We start from the raw sequence: 18399 nt of genomic DNA, 5'->3' as shown, positions 1-18399 counted from the left end.
TTAATCTTTGTTCTTTACTTCAAGTTATGACAGTATGTCTCTCTCTCTCTATATATATATATATATATATATATATATATATATATATATATATATATATTCAATAACATGGCAAATTCTTGCATCCAGCACACCTTACAATAGTGGTAATAAAAGATGCAACCTATGCTTGAAAGAGAAACTGTTTATTATCTACCGTCCAGACCTGTCATCCCTCAACAAGCGCAGCGAAATTGTAACAACATGCCGCCATAGACGGAAACACCTCCTAGGTAACACATGAACCAATCACCACGCCCCTAGGCCAGCCTGTACCCACCCACTCTGTGCCCTATATAAACCATGGTATGCGAATGCTCCTATTAAAATCTCCTGACGATTGAGGGTACCCCCCTCATGAAACAGGCCTGTAGAGATGAAATAGTCTTGTGATTTTTTTAATATATATATATATATATATATATATATATATATATATATATATATATATATATATATATATATATATGTATGTGTGGGGAAAAAAAATCACAAGACTATTTCATCTCTACAGGCCTGTTTCATGAGGGGGGTTCCCTCAATCATCAGGAGATTTTAATGGGAGCATTCACATACCATGGTTTATATAGGGCACAGAGTGGGTGGGTACAGGCTGGCGTAGGGGCGTGGTGATTGGCTCATGTGTTACCTAGGAGGTGTTTCCGTCTGTGGCGGCATGCTGTTACAATTTCGCTGCGCTTGTTGAGGGATGACAGGTCTGGACGGTAAATAATAAACAGTTTCTCTTTCAAGCATAGGTTGCATCTTTTATTACCACTATTGTAAGGTGTGCTGGATGCAAGAATTTGCCATGTTATTGAATATTCAACATTATTGTCTTTGAGGTCCCAAATGTGTTTGCTGAGTTCTGTGGTATTCCGCAGGTTTTGCTTCCTGAAAGAAGCCTTGTGATTGTTCCATCTGGTTTTGAACTCTCCCTCGGTTAATCCTACATATGTGTCGGATGTGTTAATGTCCTTGCGTGTTACCTTAGATCGGTAGACAACTGATGTTTGTAAGCACCCCCCGTTGAGAGGGCAATCAGGTTTCTTTCGACAGTTGCAGCCTTTGTTGGTTTTGGAGTCGCTCTGTCCGGGGGCCGACGGCTCATTTGCAATTGTTTTGTTGTGGTTTGAGATGATTTGTCGTATATTGTTCATACAGCTGTAGCTCAATTTAATGTTGTTCTTGTTGAATACTTTTCTTAGGGTGTTGTCTTTGGGAAAGTGTTTGTCAATCAGATTTATATATATTTTTTTTTTTTTTTTTTTTTTTTTTTTAAATTTTGGCCAAAGTGGCACATTCTTACACACACTTGTTATTACATATGTTGGCCAGAGGGGGAGCACTCCAAATTTTTTTACACACACTTGTTATTTCATATGTTGACCAGAGGGGGAGCAATTTTAAAACCAACACACAGTCCATTTGAAAAATCCCTCCTTTTTGGGACCACCCTAATTTTGATAGATTTCACCACCAGGGGTGCAAATGAGACATTCTCTATTAAATGCAATGGTTTTCTGTATTATGTCCTAACTTGTTCACCGGTCCTCATATGGAAGGTACTTTTCCTTGTTGATGTCTCAAGAAGGATAGAAATACAAGAACACACACAAACAATCAATCTGACACCAAATAATGTGTGTGTGCATCCTCCCTGCGTGTCTGTCCAGGTGTGTGGTCACCAATTCGAGGCAGGCGAGTTAGGGCCGGGAACCATCGTCGGGAGCGCCGCCTTCAACATGTTCGTAATCATCAGCATCTGCGTGTGGACCATCCCCAACGGCCAAGTGCGCAAGATCAAGCACCTCAGGGTTTTCTTCATCACCGCCTTCTGGAGCATCTTCGCCTACATCTGGCTCTACCTCATCCTGTCCGTCATGTCACCCGGCGTTGTGGAGGTGAGTGGGACGCGGTCGCCGTCCATCGGACAAAGAAACTCCCCGCTAGTGTTTGAACACGGTCACTCGTAGACCCCCCCGCAAGCGTCTGTCAGACACCTGTCAATCCAACAGATACTCACCTCGTGTTGCTGGCAATCAAGCAGTCATGCCCTTTAAGCTGCTGTCAATCAAAAAGAAACCCGCCCCCCTCAGCTACAATAAAGCTGTCAATTTAACACAGGCACTCACCTTCTGTTACTTTTAATCAAGCTGCCATCAATCAAATAGAAACATACCCCTTCAGTTTTAATCAAAGACAAGACACCCCCCCTATACACTGCAAAAAGTCAGTGTTCAAAAACAAGAAAAAAAAGAAAAAATGAGGGGTATTTTATTTGAACTAAGCAAAATTATCTGCCAATAGAACAAGAAAATTTGGCTTGTCAAGACTTTCCAAAACAAGTAAAATTAGCTAACCTCAATGAACCCAAAAATACCTTAAAATAAGTACATTCTCACTACTAACAACTGTACTACTATACAGAGGTGGGTAGAGTAGCCAGAAATTGTACTCAAGTAAGAGTACTGTTACTTTAGAGATTTATTACTCAAGTAAAAGTAAGGAGTAGTCACCCAAATATTTACTTGAGTAAAAGTAAAAAGTATGTTGTGAAAAAACTACTCAAGTACTGAGTAACTGATGAGTAACATACACACTCATATCATATATATATATATATATATATATATATATATACATACATACATATACATTGATATATACAGTATATAATTTATAAGTATTTTGCTGTTTTTGTTTACATGTTAAAGGTGTTTTAATGAATATACATGCATGTTTAACATATAGATTCCTTTCTTTAATGAAGACTAGAATATAAGTTGGTGTATTACCTGATTCTGATGACTTGCGTTGATTGTAATCAGACAGTCGTGATGATAACGTCCACGTTTTCAAATGGAGGAGAAGAAAAGTTCCTCCTTTCTGTCTAATACCACATGAAAGTGGTGGGTTTTTGGCATCCTATTTGTCCAGCTTCCATATTCGTTTTTATACACTTTACAAGAAATATATTGGCGCCAAACTCCGTGGCTTGCTAGCTTGTTTACGCTGGCTTTCGGAGACTCTTGTTTTGAAAGCGCAGGCGCGATGGCGCGGCACTTTTATTGTGAAGACAGGAACGTCCTCATGTGCGGTCAGTCTTGAGGCTTTTGACGGTACGGTTGAAATAAAACAAGTATCTTTTTTCCTTCACACTTTTGATTGATTGATTGGAACTTTTATTAGTAGATTGCACAGTACAGTACATATTCCGTACAATTGACCACTAAATGGTAACACCCCAATAAGTTTTTCAACTTGTTTAAGTCAGGTCATGTGACCACCTGGCTCTGTTTGATTGGTCCAACGTCACCAGTGACTGCATCTGATTGGTGGAACGAAGTGAAACGTCACCAGTAAGGCAGGCACTTTGAAAGTCTGTCTGACAGACCAAAACAAACAAAGCGTGCATTAACAGATCGATAAAAATTAGTAGCGAGTAGCGAGCTGAATGTAGATAAAAGTAGCGGAGTAAAAGTAGCGTTTCTTCTCTATAAATATACTCAAGTAAAAGTAAAAGTATGTTGCATTAAAACTACTCTTAGAAGTACAATTTATCCCAAAAGTTACTCAAGTAGATGTAACGGAGTAAATGTAGCGCGTTACTACCCACCTCTGCTACTATATGAGTACGTATTTTCTATTGTTTCATTGAAAATAAAACAGCAAAGTCCATTTGGCTGTCATCTGTTTTAATATGAGACACAATTGTGTCAAAGTCATGATTTTTTTTTCTACATGCTTGAAATAAGAAATTATGACTTTAAAAAAGTAGTTTTATACTTGTGAGTGTTGATGACACAGCTTTGCAACAGTTGATATTCTAGTTTCAAGCATGTTTTACTCAATATAGGTCATCAAATCTCAGCAACAAGCTGTAATATCTTACTGAGATCATTTAGGACCAAAACACTTAAAACAAGTAAAACATACTTGCCAACCCTCCCGGATTTTCCGGGAGACTCCCGAAATTCAGCGCCTCTCCCGAAAACCTCCCGGGACAAATTTTCTCCCGAAAATCTCCCGAAATTCAGGCTGAGCTGGAGGCCACGCCCCCTCCAGCTCCATGCGGACCTGAGTCCGCTTTCCCACAATATAAACAACGTGCCTGCCCAATCATTATAACTGTAGAATGATCGAGGGCGAGTTCTTGGTTTCTTATGTGGGTTTATTGTTAGGCAGTTTCATTAACGTCCTCCCAGCGCGGCAACAACACACAACAACAGCAGTCATGTTTTCGTCTACAGTAAAGCAGTTCGTCTGCCGTAAACAGCAATGTTGTGACACTCTTAAACAGAACTTTTGTTTCTGATTGCCAAAGAGGATTCAAGAGGATTTCATCTGTTTTTCTGCATGTCTCAGGTGTGGGAAGCCTTGGTGACGCTGCTGTACTTCCCAGTGTGCGTCCTCCTGGCCTGGATCGCCGACCGCCGCCTGCTTTTCTACAAGTACATGGGCAAGCGTTACCGCGCCGACAAACGCCACGGCATCGTCGTGGAGATGGAGGGAGACTTGACGCCCAACAAGGGCATGGAGATGATCGCGGACGGCAAGTTCCTGCCACGAGGGGGCACTGTGGTGCCGTCTGAGATCTATGGAAATGGTGACGGTGGAGCGGGCGTGGCGGCCAATAACGTTGGTGCGGCAGCAGGGTCTTCGTCGGCGGGAGCTGGGGGAAACCTGCCCAGCTCCAACAACGCTACAGCCAACTTGGAGACCAGTCGGGAGCTGGATGAGAGTCGCAAGGAGGTGGGTAGAAATCAGTGACGTGCAGTCACTAGAGGCAGGTGAGGCACCGAAAAAATGTAAAAAGAAAAAAAATTAATTAAATTGTTATATGTATCCAGTGATTATACTATAAAGTTATTTTCCATTTAACTTCACCAGTTTTAGATTATTTTTATTCAAAATCGCTGAATTTTCACATTTGCCGTTCAAATACTGAGAAGAGACGGTGCGGTGAACAGCAGCCAGTTGAGGCATGTCACTCAGTGCCTCAACATGGATTCCGCAATGACTCGGCTAACTGCTGGCCTGCTGTGCAGTGAGACTGTATTGCTATATGAACTATATTATACATTTCCATAGTTAGCTGAGGTATATAATGTACAGTGTATTTTGTCAACAACTGTATGTGTGTAAAGTATTTCTTGTGCTGAGCGATCATAAAACGGCTGCAAAAGACGCACTGGCTGAGGCTCGCCTCCTGCACCCCCGCCGTAGAATTGTTGTATCAACTAAAGCCCACACTTAAACTTTCCACGTGCAAGATTGAATCTATTTAAAAAAATTATTTCATAAGAAGCCAAAAAGTGCAAAAACAATAATGTTGGTGTTGGAGGAGTTGTGAATGACTGCAGGGACACAACATTAGATACACCTGCAGACTGCAGGTGTACCTAATTCACAACTCCTCCAACACGAACATTATTGTTTTTGCACTTTTTGGCTTCTTATTAAATAACTTTTGTAACCTATTTTCATGGGCTTTCCTCTTTGTGATGTTAAGTTCCTGTTATGCGCTGTTATACAGTATATGCCTTGAGCTCTTATTTTGATGGCGCTAAGAGCGGAAGTGATGTCACGTTGCGGAGGTTTTTGAAAGAAGGTAAATAAAGTGGTCCTCGTGTAAACTGGAGCCTCCGTGTTTGTTATTTTGTAGTTTCATACAGTATAGGCGACATTTATAAACCCTCGGTTACACTTTTTTTAAATAGATTCAATCTTGCACGTGGAAAGTTTAAGTGAGGGCTTTAGTTGATATAACACTCTCGTCAGGGGGTGCATTAATCCAGCACAACAGCGGCTCATGGACTTATTTTATAAGTAAAGGTATGACCATAATAACGTTTTTTTTAATTAAATGTGCTTTTTTGTGTGCTACAGTTTGTATGTGTAAAGTTAAAGTTAAGTTAAAGTACCAATGATTGTCACACACACACTAGGTGTAATGAAATTTGTCCTCTGCATTTGACCCATCCCCTTGATCACCCCCTGGGAGGTGAGGGGAGCAGTGGGCAGCAGCGGCGCCGCGCCCGGGAATCATTTTTGGTGATTTAACCCCCAATTCCAACCCTTGATGCTGAGTGCCAAGCAGGGAAGAATGTTGGTATGAGCTTTTAAACATAACCCGTTAACTGCTGCCAATCAAATGGTGAATAAGATACTCTTTAGGGTTCATATGTTTGTAAATCTGACCGTGATGAAGTCAGTGCCTCACCAGCCATCAACCTCACCGCACGTCACTGGTAGAAATACCAAAACCAAGACATGACTTTTATCATCTGTCCTATGATCTTTGATGATTCTTCCTGTAGGTAATTCGCATCTTGAAGGAGCTGAAACAGAAGTATCCCGACAAAGAACTGGACCAGCTGATGGAGCTGGCCAACTACTACGCGCTGCTGCACCAACAGAAGAGCCGAGCCTTCTACCGCATACAGGTGACACTCGTACTGACTTCACTCAACTGGGAACTCACATGATCCCTCCTTCTCCTCAAGGCCACTCGCATGATGATCGGAGCCGGGAACGTCCTGAAGAAGCACGCCGCCGACCACGCCCGCCGCGCCGTCGTCACTGACGAGGAGGCGCCGGTAGACGACGACCTGGCCGTGTGCAGCCGCATCTCCTTTGAAAGCGCACACAGTCAGTGCATGGAGAACTGTGGCGTCCTCACGCTGGCCGTTGTCTGCCAAGGTAAAAAATAACTCTTTGAAAAAAAAGTACGTGACAAAACGTCGACGTTTTAACTCGCTGACGCAGCAATATATTGCGATGATTCATTATGCTGGTCATCCTGCTTGCTAGGTACACGGCAAAAAAATGACCGTAAAAACTGCGGCGAGCAATTGTTAAATAGTAAAATCAAAAATAGTTTTTCACAGTAGTAAATGCAGTGGATTCCTGCAAACCAAGAAATAGACTTAGACTTAGACAAACTTTATTGATTCACAAGGGAAATTGTTCCACACAGTAGCTCAGTTACAAAGGATGGAAAGGGTAAGGCTGGAAAGGGTAATGCACACAAGGGTACAAAAAGGGGGCGAAAACAAAAGTATAAAGTACCGTATTTTCCGCACTATTAGCCGCACCTAAAAACCACAAATTTACTCAAAAGCTGACAGTGCGGCTTATAACCCGGTGCGCTTTATATATGGATTAATATTAAGATTCATTTTCATAAAGTTTCGGTCTCGCAACTACGGTAAACAGCCGCCATCTTTTTTCCCCGTAGAAGAGGAAGTGCTTCTTCTTCTACGCAAGCAACCGCCAAGGTAAGCACCCGCCCCCATAGAACAGGAAGCGCTTCTTCTTCTACTGTAAGCAACCACCCGCCCCCGTAGAAGAAGAAGAAGCGCGCGGATATTACGTTTCATTTCCTTTGTGTGTTTACATCTGTAAAGACCACAAAATGGCTCCTACTAAGCGACAGGTTTCCGGTTCATGAAAAGACGCAATCTCTCCATCCGCACACGGACTACTATTTCACAGCAACTGCCTAAAGACTTTCAAGAAAAGCTGGCTACTTTCCGTGCATATTGTAAAAACAAGATAGCTGAAAAAAAGATCCGGCCAGAGAACATTATCAACATGGACGAGGTTCCACTGACTTTTGATATTCCTGTGAACCGCACTGTGGATACAACGGGAGCACGTACGGTGAATATTCGCACCACAGGGAATGAGAAGTCGTCCTTCACTGTGGTTCTAGCTTGCCATGCTAATGGCCAGAAACTTCCACCCATGGTGATATTCAAAAGGAAGACCTTGCCAAAAGAGACCTTTCCAGCCGGCGTCATCATAAAAGCTAACTCGAAGGGATGGATGGATGAAGAAAAGATGAGCGAGTGGTTAAGGGAAGTTTACGCGAAGAGGCCGGGTGGCTTTTTTCACGCAGCTCCGTCCATGTTGATATACGACTCCATGCGCGCCCACATCACGCTGGTTTTTAATATATTATTAAAGTTTGACTGACCTATCTGACTGTTTTTTTGACATTCCCTTTAGCGCAGTTAGATGCGGCTTACAACACGGGGCGGCTTATAGGTGGACAAAGTTTTGAAATATGCCGTTCATTGAAGGCGCGGCTTATAACCCAGGGCGCCTTATGGTGCGGAAAATACGGTAGACTAAAAATATACCATAGTAGCAATATAAAATAAAACATATATGTAATATTTACATATTATATATACAGTATATAATACATACTGATATATTATATTATATTGTATTTTTATATAATACATACAATATATAATAAATCCCCAATTACCATGTACAATATTACAATATATGTAACAGCTGCAGCAAAACAAAAGAAAAAAGGGGCATCTTAAAATAGAGACTAGATCCAGCAGAAAATGTACCGTATTTTTCGGAGTATAAGTCGCTCTGGAGCAGGGCCGGCCCGTGGCATAGGCCGTATAGGCAAATGCTAAGGGCGCCGTCCATCAGGGGGCGCCATGCCAGTGCCACAAATGTTGGAGAAACAAAAAAAAGAAAAAAAAAAGTTTTTACTATTATTTCTAAATACAAAAAATAATCCCACGTTAATTAAAATGCAAAGTAAAGCCTATTTAATAGAAATATTATTTGTTACAACATTACGCCCCCCCCCCCCCCCCCCCCCCCCGGCCCCACGGTGCGCCCCCTCCCTTCCCGTATCATGACTCTTTTTGGACGTCACCTAAAATCTTCCTCTGAAGTATAAGTCGCACCGGCCGAAAATGCATAATAAAGAAGGGAAAAAACATATATAAGTCGCACTGGAGTATAAGTCGCATTTTTTTGGGAAATTTATTTGATAAAAGCCAACACCAAGAATAGACATTTGAAAGGCAATTTAAAATAAATAAAAAATAGTGAACAACAGGCTGAATAAGTGTACGTTATATGAGGCATAAATAACCAACTGAGAAGGTGCCTGGTATGTTAACGTAACATATTATGGTAAGAGTCATTCAAATAACTATAACATATAGAACATGCTATACGTTTACCAAACAATCTGTCACTCCTAATCGCTAAATCCCATGAAATCTTATACGTCTAGTCCAGGGGTCGGCAACCCGCGGCTCATGCGGCTCTTTAGCGCCGCCCTAGTGGCTCTCTGGAGCTTTTTAAAAAATGTATGAAAAATGGAAAAAGAAAAAAAAAAATCTATTTTTTGTTTTAATATGGTTTCTGTAGGAGGACAAACATGACACAAGCCTCCCTAATTGTTACATAGCACACTGTTTGTATTAAACATGCTTCACTGATTCGAGTATTTGGCGAGCGCCGTTTTGTCCTACTAATTTTGGCGGTCTTTGAACTCACCGTAGTTTGTTTACATGTATAACTTTCTCCGACCTTCTAGGACGTGTTTTATGCCACTTCTTTTTCTGTCTCATTTTGTCCACAAAACCTTTAACGTTGTGCATGAAAGGTGAGTTTTGTTGATGTTATTGACTTGTGTGGAGTGCTAATCGGGCATATTTGGTCACTGCATTAGTGCAAGCTAATCGATGCTAACATGCTATTTAGGCTAGCTATATGTACATATTGCATCATTATGCCTCATTTGTAGCTATATTTGAGGTCATTTAGTTTCCTTTAAGTCCTCTTGATTCAATTTATATCTCATGACACACTATCTGTATGTAATATGGCTTTTAATTTTTTGCGGCTCCAGACAGATTTGTTTTTGTATTTTTGGTCCAATATGGCTCTTTCAACATTTTGGGTTGCCGACCCCTGGTCTAGTCTCTTACGTGAATGAGCTAAATAATAATATTTGATATTTTACGGTAATGTGTTAAAAATTTCACACATAAGTCGCTCCTGAGTATAAGTCGCACCCCCGGCCAAACTGTGAAAAAAAACTGCGACTTATAGTCCGAAAAATACGGTACATTATAAACAAAGAGAGGTAGCTAACATAGAAGCGGTCAGGTAATAGACAGATATCATCTATTGCTGTATGGCGAGTGATTGTACAACAACAACAACAACAATTATAAATGGTGGATAAAAGAAATGACTATCAATGTTTATTTACAAACTGTAGGATGGAGCTAGACCGTGTAGTATTTTATACGTAAGTAGTAAAACCTTAAAGTCACATCTTAAGTGCACAGGAAGCCAGTGCAGGTGAGCCAGTATAGGCGTAATATGATCAAAGTTTCTATGGTTACAATACGTAGAAAACACATGACTTTACTGTGAAAATGTAAAAAAAAAAAAGAGTGTACACTGCATTTGCAAGTAAGGTCACACACATGCAAATACTCTAAAATTTACAGTAGTATATTGTCTAAATTAAAGATTTTGCAGATTGCATATTCAAATTTACAGCATACCTGTTTTAGGGGTTTGCGTTAAAGCATGAGCTTAGTTCACTTTTGGCTAACAGCATCCATCCATCCATCCATCTTCTTCCGCTTATCCGAGGTCGGGTCGCGGGGGCAGCAGCTTAAGCAGGGAAGCCCAGACTTCCCTCTCCCCAGCCACTTCGTCCAGCTCCTCCCGGGGGATCCCGAGGCGTTCCCAGGCCAGCCGGGAGCGATAGTCTTCCCAGCGTGTCCTGGGTCTTCCCCGTGGCCTCCTACCGGTCGGACGTGCCCGAAACACCTTCCTAGGGAGGCGTTCGGGTGGCATTCTGACCAGATGCCCGAACCACCTCATCTGGCTCCTCTCGATGTGGAGGAGCAGCGGCTTTACTTTGAGCTCCCCCCGAATGACAGAGCTTCTCACCCTATCTCTAAGGGAGAGCCCTGCAACCCGGCGGAGGAAACTCATTTCGGCCGCTTGTACCCGTGATCTTGTCCTTTCGGTCATGACCCAAAGCTCATGACCATAGGTGAGGATGGGAACGTAGATCGACCGGTAAATCGAGAGCTTTGCCTTCCGGCTCAGCTCCTTCTTCACCACAACGGATCGATACAGCGTCCGCATTACTGAAGATGCCGCACCGATCCGCCTGTCGATCTCACGATCCACTCTTCCCCCACTCGTGAACAAGACTCCGAGGTACTTGAACTCCTCCACTTGGGGCAAGATCTCCTCCCCAACCCGGAGATGGCACTCCACCCTTTTCCGGGAGAGAACCATGGACTCGGACTTGGAGGTGCTGATTCCCATCCCAGTCGCTTCACACTCGGCTGCGAACCGATCCAGCGAGAGCTGAAGATCTTGGCCAGAAGAAGCCATCAGGACCACATCATCTGCAAAAAGCAGAGACCTAATCCTGCAGCCACCAAACCAGATCCCCTCAACGCCCTGACTGCGCCTAGAAATTCTGTCCATAAAGGTTATGAACAGAATCGGTGACAAAGGGCAGCCTTGGCGGAGTCCAACCCTCACTGGAAACGTGTCCGACTTACTGCCGGCAATGCGGACCAAGCTCTGGAACTGATTATATAGGGAGCGAACTGCCACAATAAGACAGTCCGATACCCCATACTCTCTGAGCACTCCCCACAGGACTTCCCGGGGTACACGGTCGAATGCCTTCTCCAAGTCCACAAAGCACATGTAGACTGGTTGGGCATGCACCCTCAAGGACCCTGCCGAGAGTATAGAGCTGGTCCACAGTTCCACGACCAGGACGAAAACCACACTGTTCCTCCTGAATCCGAGGTTCGACTATCCGGCGTAGCCTCCTCTCCAGTACACCTGAATAGACCTTACCGGGAAGGCTGAGGAGTGGCTAACAACATGTCTTGTGTTTTTGTGGCAAGTGGTTTCAGACATTGAAGGGTTATGTCTATGTGCTTCACTGCCGACTGCATGGAAATGAACCACGCTGTGTGTTTAAGTGTGTTGGAACTGGTTGCATGAAGCTATTTAACAGATGCGGAGCATTTAAGGCTCATTTTTAATAGCTCACTTGAAGGAACATGTTGCGGAAGGCCGTGATGCGAGTTGTCCAGTGAAAGGTTGTACAAATGCTTTCAAGTTAAAATCCTCATGTATCGCTAACATGTCTCGGAAACAAAGGCATTTTGCAGATACTAGTATCGGTGAAAGGGAAGCAGTGGTTAATGCTTATGCCTCACAGTGAGGAAGTCTTAAGTTCGATTCCCGGGCTAGGGGTCTTTCTGTGTGGAGTTTGCATGTTCTCCCCGTGACTGCATGGGTTTTTTCCGGGTACTTTGCCTTTCTTCCACCTCCAAAAACATGCACCTGTGTATAGGGTGATTGGCAACACTAAAATTGGCCATAACTTGTTTTACTAAATTTCTGGCAACCACAGCTACCGGTATTTTACCGTAAATTCTATACGTTTTTTTTAAGCAGGTTAAAAATACATCAGGTTTTTTCATCGTAGTTTACCGTAAGGAAAAACATTTATCAACTGTAAAATGAACGGATTCAACATCAACATACCCTTATGCCCTATACATCGTGACTGTATAGGTCAGGGGTCGGCAACCTTTACCACTCAAAGAGCCATTTTGACCCGTTTCCACAAATTAAAGAAAACAATGGGAGCCACAAAACTCTTTTGAAATTTAAAATGAAATAACACTACATACAAATTTTTTTTTTTGCTTTGTGCTATGTATAAACCAGGGGTCTCAGACACGCGGCCCGCACCTTAATATGGAAATGTAATGTTAGTGCGGCCCGTGAGTTTTATATGAAGGGCACTTGCCAGCGTCACACTTGCCAACCCTCCCGATTTTTCCGGTAGACTCCCGAATTTCAGGGAAACTATTCTCTCGAATGTATGCTGATTTTCACCCAAACAACAATAATAAGGGCGTGCCGTGATGTCACTACCTTTAGCGCCCTCTACGGCTTGAACAAACAGCTTGCCAGCCCAGTTACCGTATTTTCCGCACCATAAGGCGCCCTGGGTTATAAGCCGCGCCTTCAATGAACGGCATATTTCAAAACTTTGTCCACCTATAAGCCGCCCCGTGTTATAAGCCGCATCTAACTGCGCTAAAGGAATGTCAAAAAAACAGTCAGATAGGTCAGTCAAACTTTAATAATATATTAAAAACCAGCGTGATGTGGGCGCGCATGGAGTCGTATATCAACATGGACGGAGCTGCGTGAAAAAAGCCACCCGGCCTCTTCGCGTAAACTTCCCTTAACCACTCGCTCATCTTTTCTTCATCCATCCATCCCTTCGAGTTAGCTTTTATGATGACGCCGGCTGGAAAGGTCTCTTTTGGCAAGGTCTTCCTTTTGAATATCACCATGGGTGGAAGTTTCTGGCCATTAGCATGGCAAGCTAGAACCACAGTGAAGGATGACTTCTCATTCCCTGTGGTGCGAATATTCACCGTACGTGCTCCCGTTGTATCCACAGTGCGGTTCACAGGAATATCAAAAGTCAGTGGAACCTCGTCCATGTTGATAATGTTCTCTGGCCGGATCTTTTTTTCAGCTATCTTGTTTTTACAATATGCACGGAAAGTAGCCAGCTTTTCTTGAAAGTCTTTAGGCAGTTGCTGTGAAATAGTAGTCCGTGTGCGGATGGAGAGATTGCGTCTTTTCATGAACCGGAAACCTGTCGCTTAGTAGGAGCCATTTTGTGGTCTTTACAGATGTAAACACACAAAGGAAATGAAACGTAATATCCGCGCGCTTCTTCTTCTTCTACGCGGGCGGGTGGTTGCTTACAGTAGAAGAAGAAGCGCTTCCTGTTCTATGGGGGCGGGTGCTTACCTTGGCGGTTGCTTGCGTAGAAGAAGAAGCACTTCCTCTTCTACGGGGAAAAAAGATGGCGGCTGTTTACCGTAGTTGCGAGACCGAAACTTTATGAAAATGAATCTTAATATTAATCCATATATAAAGCGCACCGGGTTATAAGCCGCACTGTCAGCTTTTGAGTAAATTTGTGGTTTTTAGGTGTGGCTATTAGTGCGGAAAATACGGTACATGTTATATGAGGCTTCTGCAGACACACATAAGTGAATGCTGCATACTTGGTTAACAGCCATACAGATCACACTGAGGGTGGCGATATAAACAACTTTAACACTCTTACTAATATGCGCCACACTGTGAACCCACACCAAACAAGAATGACAAACACATTTCGGGAGAACATCCGCACCGTAACACAACAGAACAAATACCCAGAATTCCATGCATCCCTAACTCTTCCGGGCTACTATACAGGTAAAAGCCAGTAAATTAGAATATTTTGAAAAACTTGATTTATTTCAGTAATTGCATTCAAAAGGTGTAACTTGTACATTATATTTATTCATTGCACACAGACTGATGCATTCAGTTCAAAAGTAAACTTGCTGGTAGACGGCTGCGTTGACCCTGGATCTCAGGAAAAAAAGTGGACCGACACCAGCAGATGACATGGCACCCCAAACCATCACCCAACCATGCAAATTTTGCATTTCCTTTGGAAATCGAGGTCCCAGAGTCTGGAGGAAGACAGGAGAGGCACAGGATCCACGTTGCCTGAAGTCTAGTGTAAAGTTTCCACCATCAGTGATGGTTTGGGGTGCCATGTCATCTGCTGGTGTCGGTCCACTCTGTTTCCTGAGATCCAGGGTCAACGCAGCCGTCTACCAGCAAGTTTTAGAGCACTTCATGCTTCCTGCTGCTGACCTGCTCTATGGAGATGGAGATTTCAAGTTCCAACAGGACTTGGCGCCTGCACACAGCGCAAAATCTACCCGTGCCTGGTTTACGGACCATGGTATTTCTGTTCTAAATTGGCCCGCCAACTCCCCTGACCTTAGCCCCATAGAAAATCTGTGGGGTATTGTGAAAAGGAAGATGCAGAATGCCAGACCCAAAAACGCAGAAGAGTTGAAGGCCACTATCAGAGCAACCTGGGCTCTCATAACACCTGAGCAGTGCCAGAAACTCATCGACTCCATGCCACGCCGCATTAACGCAGTAATTGAGGCAAAAGGAGCTCCAACCAAGTATTGAGTATTGTACATGCTCATATTTTTCATTTTCATACTTTTCAGTTGGCCAACATTTCTAAAAATCCCTTTTTTGTATTAGCCTTAAGTAATATTCTAATTTTGTGACACACGGAATTTTGGATTTTCATTTGTTGCCACTTCAAATCATCAAAATTAAATGAAATAAACATTTGAATGCATCAGTCTGTGTGCAATGAATAAATATAATGTACAAGTTACACCTTTTGAATGCAATTACTGAAATAAATCAAGTTTTTCAAAATATTCTAATTTACTGGCTTTTACCTGTATACTCCCCCGCTACCACCACAGCCCGCCACCCCACACATCAACAACATCCCCCCCACCCCCTGTGCGTAGATTGAGGTGGGCGGGGTTTGTTGGTAGCAGGGTGTGTAATGTAGCCCAGAAGAGTTATGGATGCATGGGATTCTGGGTATTTGTTCTGTTGTGTTTATGTTGTGTTACGGTGTGGATGTTCTCCCGAAATGTGTTTGTCATTCTTATTTGGTGTGGGTTCACAGTGTGGCGCATATTAGTAAGAGTGTTATAGTTGTTTATACGGCCACCGTCAGTGTGATCTGTATGGCTGTTGAACAAGTATGCCTTGCTGTCACTTAGTGTGTGAGCAGACAAAATGTGACTGGGCCGGCACGCTGTTTCTTAGGTGAAAAAGCGGACGCAACGACAGGTTGTAGAGGACGCAAAATGCAGTGCCATCACGGCACGCCCTCAATTTTGTTGTCCGGGTGAAAATCGGAGAATGTTTGCCCTGGGAGAGGCAGTGAAATCCAGAAGTCTCCCGGAAAAATCGGGAGGGTTGGCAAGAATGCAGCTGAGCCGCATCAGAGTGGTCAAAGAGCCGCATGGAGCCGCGGGTTGCCGACCCCTGGTAAAGGTGAATTCCTTGCAACCACAGGTGCTGGTATTTTTTCTTATATTGTGCAGATTTTTTTTTTCGTTGTAGAATTCATTGGGCTGCTTTGTTAATTTCTAGTTTACATTTTACTTTTGTTACTGTATGTAAACATCTGCACTGCAACCACATATTTTATCCTATCCTGCTGCCCTATAGTCCAATGAAAAAAACCACATGTGCTGCAACGCTACAGGAATTTGTTTGTAATTAGGAAACGACTGCTGTGTATTAAATATAAATATAAAACACTGTAAAAACTCAAAACACAGCACCACCTGCTGGGTCGGATGGGGCGCTGTTCTCGCTGCCTTTATAGCACTTTTTATTTCCACAATGAAAACCACGTTCTTTCAAGTAACACTGACACTTGGCCGCACTTCTAGGGGGCCTGGGAGAGAACACTTTCTACGTGGATTACAGGACCGAGGACGGTTCGGCCAATGCCGGGTCCGATTACGAGTACAGCGAAGGCACTCTGGTGTTCAAGCCTGGAGAGACGCGCAAGGAAATTAAGGTGAGAAAACAGAGACAGGGGGTACTATAACCAGTGTTGGGTTAGTTACTGAAAACCAGTAACTAGTTACAGTTACTAGTTACTTTATTTCAAAAGTAACTCAGTTACTAACTCAGTTACTTACACCAAAAAGTAATGCGTTACTGTGAAAAGTAACTATTTAGTTACTTCTTTTTTTCTTCTTTTTTTTTTAAAGCTCCCATTAATGCCCTTTTTGCCTTCATTTCAGTACTGTTATTGCACTGGAGAATAATACAATCTGTTGATCAACTTGACATGCATTTTTATTTTCCTTTTAACATAATTAATGAAAAACAGTGCAACATAAAAAGGCATTCCTCCTTTCTTTAAACTTGGACCAATGACCATTAATAAAAAACAAGTTTAAGTGCAACATAAGAAGAAACATCATCTTCCTTGAAACATAGGTAGTGAAATAAAGCCTGACATCTGGAGTGATGCTGCTGTCTTCCACACTTGGAGCCATGGATTGTAGAATCCTTGTTTTCAGTGGCAGGATCATTGACACAGATGGTGAAGTTTCAGTGCTCAGTAGAGATGGAACACTTTTGAGGGGTTTAAGCACCTAGAGGACCTCATCTGCCACTCTCACATCATCATCAGACAGGGTGACATTTGTCTTCAGGGTGTTGTGGGTCAATGCAGAGTATATAGCTGCCTGCTGCTCCAACATATCATAAGTGGAGTTCCACCTCGTTGGGACATCATGTATGAGCAGGCAGCTTTAGCATTTCTTGCTTTGTCTTAAGCACATGAGCAGCTGTTGTGCTTGGGTGGAAGTAAGAAACCTTCCTGATCCTCCCAAAGAGGCGCTCCATCCTATTGACTGAGATTCCCTTCTGTGATGCCAAATTCACTACATGTGCAAAGCACCTATCTGTGGTCCCAGTCCTGCCTCATTCTCTGTAATTATTTGATTTTTGGCATTATCACGTGTGACTGGGATATCTTTATCTTCCATTCCTCCACTGCTTGTGTCAGTACCTGCGCAAGGTGACTCTCGTAGAGGGGGCGTGTCTTCTCATCTCCCAGTCTGCTGTGATGAAGTGAGCGCTTATAGTTCCGCTGGACGTCCACCCGTCTGTCATGAGCGCAACAGATGATGCTCGGGATAGTTCATCCACAACTTTTTTCTTCTCCTGCTCATAAAGATCTGGCACAATCTTATTGCTGAAGTGGGTGCATGACGGGATGTCGTAACGTGGTTCAAGCACGTTCAGCATGTGTTTAAAACCCTCGTTTTGCACAACCGAATCTGCACTTATAAACACACCGATTCAATGGCGCTGGGCGTTCAAGCTCCTCCGTTATTGCGCTCGCCATGACCACGCTGTGTGTGGACTGAACGTGCCAACAACTCTTTTTTTTTTGTTTCATATATCAAACCGCGGATCAAACCTCCCCTCCCCGCCCCCCCACACACACATAGACCGCGCCTCTTTTCTTCTTGTGACAGAGGAAGATTCAGAAGAAAGACACCGCAGCGCTTCTGTTTCTAGCCGATACTACATCAAAAGTAACGTAAAATAACGCAGTAACGCATCATGTAGTAACGGTAACTAAATTACTGAATTAAAAAAAATAACGCGTTAGATTACTAGTTACCGCCGAAACTAACAGCGTTAAGTAACGCGTTAGTCCCAACACTGACTATAACCCTTAATTGGCACGCCATTGTACTCTTGGAAATAGCCTATTAGGAGCTTGAATAAAGTCCTTTCTGAAAAAGGCCCAGTAGCAACCATGGTGAATGGATGTAGAAGTGGACAGACTCCACAATAATGCATCTGCATTGAAAGTTAATCAAGCAAAAACATTTAATAAAATTGTCTCAAAAAAGTAGGCAACATTTTGACATCATTCGGTTTTCTCCGGGACATTAAAAGTTAAAGTTAAAGTACCACTGATAGTCACACACACACACACACACTAGGTGTGGTGAAAGTACCCTCTGCTTGACCCATCCCCTTGTATATATATATATATATATATATATA

General features: G+C 43.0%; 1 protein-coding gene across 8 annotated transcripts in view; it reads left to right on the top strand.

Moving 5' to 3' along the window:
• The window catches only part of slc8a2b (solute carrier family 8 member 2b), a 344572-nt gene that overhangs the window by 266648 nt on the left and 59525 nt on the right, over nucleotides 1-18399 (top strand). For all 8 annotated transcript variants that reach the window (XM_061972302.1, XM_061972297.1, XM_061972298.1 and 5 more), the window contains 5 exons: nucleotides 1716-1943; nucleotides 4408-4794; nucleotides 6363-6488; nucleotides 6549-6744; nucleotides 16251-16381. In XM_061972302.1, the coding sequence (XP_061828286.1) occupies nucleotides 1716-1943; nucleotides 4408-4794; nucleotides 6363-6488; nucleotides 6549-6744; nucleotides 16251-16381 (1068 nt within the window). The remainder of the gene's footprint in view (nucleotides 1-1715; nucleotides 1944-4407; nucleotides 4795-6362; nucleotides 6489-6548; nucleotides 6745-16250; nucleotides 16382-18399) is intronic.

The sequence above is a fragment of the Nerophis lumbriciformis genome, linkage group LG17, assembly GCF_033978685.3.
Source record: "Nerophis lumbriciformis linkage group LG17, RoL_Nlum_v2.1, whole genome shotgun sequence".
Taxonomy (NCBI): Eukaryota; Metazoa; Chordata; class Actinopteri; order Syngnathiformes; family Syngnathidae; genus Nerophis; species Nerophis lumbriciformis.
The sequence above is the reverse complement of the archived record's forward strand: the minus strand, read 5'-3'. Positions and strand labels throughout refer to the sequence as shown.